This window comes from Panthera uncia, chromosome D2 (genome assembly GCF_023721935.1).
Source record: "Panthera uncia isolate 11264 chromosome D2, Puncia_PCG_1.0, whole genome shotgun sequence".
NCBI classification, from domain to species: Eukaryota; Metazoa; Chordata; class Mammalia; order Carnivora; family Felidae; genus Panthera; species Panthera uncia.
Window position 1 is genome coordinate 65,963,319 of NC_064818.1, and position 9,660 is coordinate 65,972,978.

General features: G+C 33.3%; 1 protein-coding gene across 1 annotated transcript in view; it reads left to right on the forward strand.

The window, feature by feature from the left end:
* Window positions 1-8,200, forward strand: part of PDCD4 (programmed cell death 4) — a 28,693-nt gene extending 20,493 nt beyond the window's left edge. Inside the window, exons 8-12 of the mRNA XM_049645745.1 lie at window positions 643-757; window positions 3,823-3,930; window positions 4,195-4,305; window positions 4,931-5,070; window positions 7,442-8,200. Of these exons, the coding sequence (XP_049501702.1) occupies window positions 643-757; window positions 3,823-3,930; window positions 4,195-4,305; window positions 4,931-5,070; window positions 7,442-7,502 (535 nt within the window). The 3' untranslated portion in view covers window positions 7,503-8,200. The remainder of the gene's footprint in view (window positions 1-642; window positions 758-3,822; window positions 3,931-4,194; window positions 4,306-4,930; window positions 5,071-7,441) is intronic.
* Window positions 8,201-9,660: the final 1,460 nt, after the last annotated feature.

The following is a 9,660-nucleotide window of genomic DNA, read 5'->3' on the forward strand; positions in this document are numbered from 1 at the left end:
AGAGGACAGTACTGTAATGTAGAAGTTTGGGATTTTAACTAAGCCATTAGCTACCTTTATGTCAAGCCGCTCTTCTCTGGGCCTCAGTTTCCTTACTTATAAAAATGAAGGGTTTGACTGAGAATGTTTCTTTAAGCTCCGTTCAGGTTTTCACATTCTGTAATTATTTAATATTCTAAGAAGATGGACAGTATTAACAAAGGAGCCCCATTTTCAATTTTATTTTATATTTATCTGCTACAGAAATATTAGGAAATAATGTTTTCACTCTTGTTCTTTGTTATAATTAATTTTAAGCTAACTGTGATATTTGGGAATCATGCCGTATGGTTTTTTGTAACTTCCTGGAAACTTAAATTTAGTCAGTGCCATGTCTTAGATTTGCTCAGGTGTAGATGTTAACTTAAATTTCTAAGACTACTTCAGGTCAGAATGGAATGGTTGCCCTGGTGGGAAGGTGCAGAACTATGTAAAAGTTAAGTTTTATGTGACATGTTTCCACTCAGTGTAGATCAATTATTTTGAAATAAGGTTAGATTTTGAATTTTAGATTGATTTTAGGTTACGTGAAAGCTTTTAGGTCAACCTGAAGCATTTCTAAGTTGTCAAAATTATTATTATTGTTGTTATTATTTCTGGTAGAGCTGCTCTGGACAAGGCTACTGTGCTTCTGAGTATGTCTAAAGGTGGAAAGCGCAAAGACAGTGTGTGGGGCTCTGGAGGTGGGCAGCAGTCTGTTAACCACCTTGTTAAAGAGGTAACTACTGGGTATTGTCTTTAACTTAATATACATGTATTCCTCAGGGGAAGTAAACTATGCCCTCTAGCTGGTATTTTTGTGGATAAAAATTAAGTTCTGTCTTAAAGCTATAAATGGAAAATTGGATAATCTTTGTGTATTTGGCTTTATTCCCTGGTGCTATAAATTATACAATAATTATATAATTATTATTAAATTTTTATGGCTTCCCTGACTAAAAAAAAAGACTGTGTTAAATTAAAAGGGCTCTCATAAGAATGCTGTATTTGAACCTGAGAGGAATGCCTGAAGTATTTTCTTGTAGTAGTAGTTAAAATTTTTCAAATACTGTCAACATAAGACTTTCTATTTTGTAGTTATTCAATAAATACATTTAAAAAAATTTTTATAGAGAAAGAGTATGAGACAGGGAGGAGGGCAGTGGGGCAGGGGGAGAGAAAGAATCTTAAGCAGACTCTCTGCTCATCATAGAGCCCAATGCAGGGCTCGATCCACGACGCTAGGATCACAGTCTGAGCCGAAATCAAGAGTCAGATGCTCATCCTACTGAGCCACCCAGGCACCCTAGTAACTACATTTTTATATGAGCAATTCGAAACTGGATACTCTTAGATCATAAGTTAGGAATTATGAACACTAGAGTAGATCAGAGTGGTCGATTTTTGTAAGGAAGTTCACTACTTGTGTGCATGCTTTAAAGTAATTGATTTATTTCATTAAAACGCCAGATTTATTCTCTATGGATTTTTTTTTTTTTCTGGCAGTAATGTTCTATAACAAGAAACCAGAAAAAGTACTTAATATTACTTGCAGATTATTAAGAAAATTAGAAGTCTTACAGTCCATGTACTTCTGACTTTTGAGTATAATCTTTTCATGTGACTATAGTTTTGATACTTAATACATCTTTTAATGATATGTGTACCTAGTTTGAGCGTTAAGGAGCTTAAACTATAGATTTTTGACCAGTTTGCTTTTATATATCTTAGGATAGATAATGTCATGATTATAGTATCTGTTTTCAAAAAAAAATTTCATGTGGTTAGGAAGATTGAGGTATAAAAACAGTCAAGATAATGGCATTTTGGCAAGAAAATGATATAAAATGCATCTAGATGGGAAAGGAAGAAGTAAAACTATGTCTATTCCCAGATGACATGATCTGTATACAGGAAATCTTAATGAATCCACAAAAAAACAAAAAAACCCCAAACTGTCAACTAATAAATGAATCCAGCAAGATTATAGGATATAAGATTAATATACAGTATTCAATTCTACTTCTGTACACTAGCAATGAATGATATGAAATTAGGAAAACAATTGCATTTACAATAGAATAAAAAATATCAAAATACTTAGGACTAAATTTAGCAAAAGAAGTGCAACTCTTATACACCAAAACTGCAAAACATTGTTGAAATTAAAATTTAAAATAGATATCCAGATATCCTATGTTTATGGATTGGAAGACTTAATATTGTTAAGATGATAACACTTAGGGTGCTTGCCTGGCTCAGTTGGAGGAGCTGCAACTCTTGATCTCAGGGTCGTGAGTTTGAGCCCAAGTTAGGTGTAGAGATTACTAAAAAAATAATAAACTTAAAAAAAATGATGGTAATATTTCCCCAAAATTATTATTTTGAGAAAGTGCCAAACTGTTTTATGTGAATTATCTCAACGAAAAAATAGTCAAGATAGAAATGGAAATAAAACTACCAATATGAGTTGACATTATTTGGGTATTCATTTATTTTTACATGGAAGGATGAGTTGGACAAAGAGGACTTTTAGAAATGTATATGTATGTATTTATAATTTATTATTCTCAAAAAATGCATGGAGCCTGATGGGAAACATTGAAATACTTCAAGTTCTATAACAAAGTTAAAAAACTGTAAGTGATATAATTTAAATAATAAATTTATTAATTTACAATTATAAAGTAAAAACACTTTATTCAAATGCCATGCTTTAAATATGTACTTTTTTTTTTTTAATGTTTATTTTATTTCTGAGAGACAGAGCACGAGGAGGGGAGGGGTAGAGAGAGAGGGAGACAGAGAATCTGAAGCAGTCTCCAGGCTCTGAGCTGTCAGCACAGAGCCCGATGCAGGGTTTGAACCCACGAACTGTGAGATCATGACCTGAGCAGAAATCAGTCGTTTAACTGACTGAGCCACCCAGGCACCCCTAAGTATTTACTTTTCTAAAGCATGATAATAGATATTATTCAGTATGTATCAGTATCATCGGTATGTATTCTATTGATCAAATTTTACCCTTTATTAAATATATTGCAGAAGTTGGAAGTCAAAGATACTTAAATGAGATTATTTAATTAAGTGAGCCAACATTCATTGAGTGTCCACTAGGTGCAAAGGTGATTTTAACAGGCCATGTATAGGGAAGAACATTCTTGTTTGAAGTTCTTGTGCTGGAAAACTTTCCTCCTTTTCTCTGGAGCCATAGATGTTACTGTATTTGAATAAGAAAGTCAAGACTTGCCTCTTTAGTTACAACTAGAAACTGAATTCCAGATGAACATCTTAGATAATAGGTTTCAAATTCTATTTGAAGAGAAAAGAGAAGCTGTATGGATATTTTTGCCCTGTCTAGTAAAGCTCTATTATCATCATTTTTTGGCTTCCAGTGACTATTAAGGTCATCCTGATGGAAGTGAAAGTGTGTGACACTGTAAAAATATATTTTGAGACTTTCAGCCAGTGCCCTCTAGTGGTCTTTAAAATCCCTTGTTTTACAGTGAGCATTGAAGTATTATGGTCACAACTGAGATTAAGTCTAGTCATAGATCTCAGTGATTATTAAGGCACACTGAAGCGCTGCATTTTCTTTATAATTATCAGCCATGTAAAAATTGGGGATTTACTTTTTAATTATGAAAAAAATTTTGTTATGATAGTGTTGTGTCAAGTCTGTATGTTCTTACACAGCTGTTGGTGACCTGCTATTTGAGAGTAAGTAAATCCTATAGGCAGAAAGCACAGTTTAAAAAAAAAAAATTAGGAATTCTAATACATCTAAATTTTTAAATTTAATAGATTGATATGCTGCTGAAAGAGTATTTACTCTCTGGAGATATATCTGAAGCTGAACATTGCCTTAAGGAACTGGAAGTACCTCATTTTCACCATGAGCTTGTATATGAAGTAAGATTACTTTGACATTCCAAAGAGAGTTATTATTAAGTATTCCTTTTTGCACCACAGTGACTTAATGGTTCTTTAATAGTGTACATCTATTTTTATTCTTTTAAAAAATTTCAATGTTAAGGGAGAAAGTTGTTTTTAAATTTTTATAATGATTATAATTACATATAAGACAAAAGGGATCTGATACATTTTAGGAGCAGTTTCTTATATAAATTTAAATGACCAAAAATTCATTCATTTATTCATTCATTCAATTTTTAGGCTATTGTAATGGTTTTAGAGTCAACTGGAGAAAGTGCATTTAAGATGATTTTGAATTTATTAAAATCTCTTTGGAAATCTTCTACCATTACTCTAGACCAAATGAAAAGAGTAAGTATAACATTATTTTGAACAATTTTTAGGCTTCTACCTTAAATGTATAATAATTGAATACATATTATGAATTGTCAATGAAATATTCTTTTAGGTATGTTAAATAGTATTGTGCCTATAGTTTTTTTTTTTTTTAATGGTTGTGATTATGTTTGATTTCTTGTAAAGTAACACTTCATTGAGTTTTTTTCCTGTCTTTTTTAAAGATGTGATTGTTCTTCCTCAAGAGTTCTATTTTTAAGATATGATAGTTTTTATTTTGTATCTAGAGACAAACATGAACATGATCTTCTAACAAATATTCTTTAAAGTATTTAATTTATTCCTATTTAAGATATTGGTGAGGTGCTTACTTGCCTTATATTTTAAAAAGTGTACTAAATGTATACAGATGAAGAAATGTGTCCAGTGTCTGATGTCCACCTGAACTCTTTTAAGAGAAAAATTTTAAAGAAAACATTCTATGACAAATATTGTCTATACTTTTCAAAGATCAGATCTGACTTCAGTCTAATTTTATGAATGTTTTGTCTTTAAATGTCGTTTGATGACAGTGATGGGTCATATGGCATTATGTACTTTATATGGGCTAACAATTCTGTATATAATTTCATTGTTTTAGGGTTATGAGAGAATTTACAATGAAATTCCAGACATTAATTTGGATGTCCCACATTCATACTCTGTGCTTGAACGATTTGTAGAAGAATGTTTTCAGGCTGGAATAATTTCCAAACAACTCAGAGATCTTTGTCCTTCAAGGTACTTTATTACTTTTTTCCACATAAAATATTGGCTGAGGTGCTTGGAAAGGCTAAGCTGATTTTCTGTCATTCCAGAAAAATTCTGGAATTCTGTCAGAAAAGTAATATCTCCCCTGAAGCCACTCAAGAGTGAAAATCATGAGTTTTGAGTTAATAGAAAAACTAGGGCAAAGCTTATTTTGCCCCCTTGTAAAATTTATACAGGGCTACTTCATGAAGCCCCTTTTCACTGGAAGGAAACTAATTTTGTGTAGTAGTTCTGTGTACCAGGCTCTGTTCTAAGTAGTTGAAATATTTCAGAGTAGATATTATCACCAATGAGATGAGAAAATTAAGGTTTAAGGAGATGTAATAGAAGTTTTCTAAGTTCACACACAGTAAAGACTAAGGATGAATCCAGACCTTTTCTGGCTTCCAAGATATAGGCTATTCCTTACTCCATGTAGCTTCCTTTTATTCCTTCATAGAATGGAGAATTGAGGCTAATTGGGCCTTATCTCATTAGAAAGTATATGTGTGTGATTCTTTGGAGATACTGTATTTGTGCTACTAGGATCTAACTCTTTAGCAGTTGATGAATTTTTTTGTGGTTAAAATAAAGCTTATAATGTAAGTTTATAATAAATAGGTATAAATGTTAGTAATAGCTAAACTTGTGTATATCTGTTTTGTTTTTTTTTTAATGTTGTTTATTTCTGAGACAGAGAGCAGGGGAGGAGTAGAGAGGGAGACGGAGAATCCCAGGCAGGTTCTATGTAGTCAGCACACAGCCTGACATGGGGCATGACCTCACAAACCATGAGATCCTGACCTGAGGCTACCTGGGTGGCCTGTGTGTGTCTGTTTTATGTAAATTTTAACTTTTTGTAATTTTTAAACTGAAAAAATTGCAAAGCTTTGTCTATTTTAAGTGCATTGTGAGAATTAAATCTCAGAAAAATAGTTCTTGGTAGTGTCTGTTGCTCTAGAAAGTTTAGAAGCTTTTGAGAGAAGAGGAGGAAGATACTGTTTAATGGCTTTGATAAAAATGTTTGCAAATATACATCTCCAAAATCTCTCTCTGTGCTTGGTGATGGCATCATTTATGTGCCAAGTTGTATACATCAGTAAATACTGCCAATGTTGGCAAGAGTTCTTGCTACTTACTGCTTTGTTCTGTATCTCAGTCTCCTTATATTTACAGTCTGAAGCCTGTATGTGCCAGAAAATGTAGCTGATTTCCACTTAGACTTCGTGTGAAAAGGGGTCAACACCTTGGCACTGGCTTTTTAAGTTTTTCATCCTCTGTTCAGAAGTCTAAATGGTCATTTTTATTGTGGCTTTACCCTCAAGGATCAGTTGAGGGAGATACCTAAATTTTCACTGTATGCTATAGAACCTTGACTTTTTATCCTCTATCCATTAGCCTATTTGGGTGAAGTGCACACTTGTGTGTGGTCTTGAATGCTTGTGCATGTTGGTCTAGGGTCAGAAAATGAGGACTAATCCTGGACAACTCTGTTTTCCACTTACTGCTTTAGGCTGCTGGTCAAATATTTCTCCTGGGCTGTACATAGCTACTATGTTTGGCTACATACAGCATAAGTGTGCCTACATTATAAAGCAAGACCTCTTGATTTTGATATAGCAGGAATTCCGGGGCACCTGGGTGGCTCAGTCAGTGAAGCGTCTAACTCTTGAGTTTTGCTCAGGTCATGATCACACCGTTTGTGAGATTGAGCCCCATGTTGGGCTGTGTGCTGATAGCATGAATCCCATGCTCGGGATTCTCTTTCTCTCTCAAAATAAATAAATAAACATTAAAAAAAAAAAAGAAATAGCAGGAATCCTAAAATGGGGCATAGACAGGAATTAATTGGATTCTGATTTTTCCATGTTCAGGTTACGGCTTTTCTAGATTTGAGAAAAAGTTACAAAAAAATTTTTAACGTGGATATTTTCATAGGTTCTGTAGCTTTAATTTGCATAATTCCAAATCACGTTGGTGTCTCTTTGTCTCATTGTTTAGCTTTCAAATAATACTCAGAGAAGTAAATATTGAAGTTCCAAATAGCATGTTTGCCTTATATTTTAACTTTTCTTTTACATGACTCCATTTGACAATGAACTTATTCAATAATTAAGCTCTTATTTAACTAAAAACTGCTTGGATTAACATTAACAGTTCATTTGATTTGCTACCTCCTAGGATACATAGCAAGAAAAGAGTCTTTTTTCAAAAGGATTAGAGGCATGCTCACTTTTTTTTTTTTTAAACAGAACCCTTCAAAACCTAATGACTAACCAAAAGAACCCAAGATGTTTGTTTGTTTGTTTGTTTATAGATAGAATTGATCTCCATTTTCATGTTTGTGTTCTTTTCATTACAGGGGCAGAAAACGTTTTGTAAGTGAAGGAGATGGAGGTCGCCTTAAACCAGAGAGCTACTGAATATAAGAACTCTTACAGTCTTAGATGTTCTAAAAAATATAAATATATCTGAATTGTAAGAGTTGTTAGCACAGGTTTTTTGTTTTGTTTTGTTTTTGAAGCACTTGTTTTGGGTACAAGGCATTTCTGAAATTTTATAAACTTACAATTTAAGGGGAATTTTTAAAGGAAGTGTTTTCTTTTTTCTTTCGTATTTTTGTTTTTTTGAGGGTGTAAAGGAGGGACAGAAGAGTAACCACTTCTTAAGTGGAATATTCTCATAAGCTACCTTTTGTAAGTGCCATGTTTATGACCTAATCATTCCAAGTTTTGCATTGATGTCTGACTGCCACTCCTTTCTTTCAAGGACAGTGTTTTTGTAGTAAAATCACTGGTTTATACAAAGCTTTATTTAGGGGGTGAAGTTAAGCTGCTAAAACCCCATGTTGGCTGCTGCTGTTGGAATACTGTGCTTTGGGAGTTAAAAAAAAAAAAAAAAAAAAAAAAAAGTTATTTCTTTGTCTTAAAGAATTTTAAGAAAATGAGTTAGTCATAAGACTTATTCATTTTTCCAGGGAACATATTGATTGGTCTCAAAGACTAGACAGTTAAATAAATGGTGGCTGGAACATCTATTTTTCTACAAAACTGGAAAAATGAACCTGGTTCTAAAAGAATGTATGACAAAATAAAACATGTGAAGCAGTGTTGATTCTTCATTGGGAGTACATTTATTTTAGGTCTTTTTAAAAACTTTTATTTTACACAGCAAATTTTAAATCCTCTAAGGGAGCATATTTGAACCTAGTGAATTTAAACTTTGTTCTTTGCAAACTTTTAAATGAATAGTACTTGGGGCACCTGGGTGGCTCAGTCTGTTAAGCATCCAACTTTGGCTCAGGTCATGATCTTATGGTTTGTGGGTTTGAGCCCCACATCAGGCTCTGTGCTGATAGTTCAGATCCTGGAGCCTGCTTCAGATTCTGTGTCTCCCTCTCTCTCTGCTCCTCCCCTGCTCACGCTCTCTCTCAAAAAATAAACATTAAAAAAAATTTTAAATCAAAAGTACAATCGTAAATAAATTCTTTTAATATTATATGTGGGAAATGCACGCATACTTATTTTCTGATCTTCTCTAAAGTTCAATGAAATTTCTAAAATTTCATCATTCTTAAATTCTGTTACCAGCTAATGTTTGTGTTATAAAAAATTCTTCAGTGACTCAAAAAGTTTTACATTTATCCAGTGTTTGAGAAAATAGTAGCTACCAATAAATAGCAGTTATCTAAAGAACGATTACATTTCTAACCTCTTGTAGAGCCTAATTACTCGGCAAGGCCTCAAGGTCCATGGTAATTTAAATGGTCTATTATTGATTGTAGCAACCAGCCAAGAATTATATTCAGAATTTACAAAGGTATTAGGAATATGCCCATTGCAGGTTTAGAATTAAACCTTTTAGAATTAAAACTCCAAATTTAATGTTGATATTTATCCCATGGGTTCTTTCAAGTCTGTAGTTTTAATTGTGTGTTTGATACCTGGATGATAAAGGTAGCCAGGTAATTCTTAGTCCTTAAAGTCAGTATAATTAAAAACTCGGGACTGGGGCACCTAGGTGGCTCACTGTTAGTTAAGTGTCTGACTCGATTTCTGCTCAGGTCACTATTCATGTGGTTCATGAGTTTGAGCCCTGCCTCAGGCTGCATGCTGACAGTGCGGTGCAGTGCAGAGCCTGCTTGGGATTCTCTCTCTCTCTCTCTCTCTCTCTCTCTCTCTCTGCTCCTCCCCTTTCGCACATTCTCTCTTAAATAAACTTCAAAACGTTTTATGAAAACAAAAAGCTCAGGGGACTACTGGATAAGTGAGGTAAGTGAGGGTTTCAAATTTATTTAGTTTTGTCATTACTGGTAGAATCAGTTGGTTAGGCAAAATAGCCTTAAACATGAAACACAAAATTTGTAAAAGAGTTTTAAAGTTAGGTAATGTAAAAGCCCCAAAACGCTTTGTACAAGATTAGAATGTATCGTCCAATTCAGTTTTTAATAAACGTGTAAAGATTTTGTGAACATAAGAGTTGCATTTAGTCACTTGTGCCTAAGAATTTTACCCGTAAGACTGATAGGAATGGTGAACAATAATTTACAGTTCTAAAAACTTGGGTAAAAAAAAAAAAACA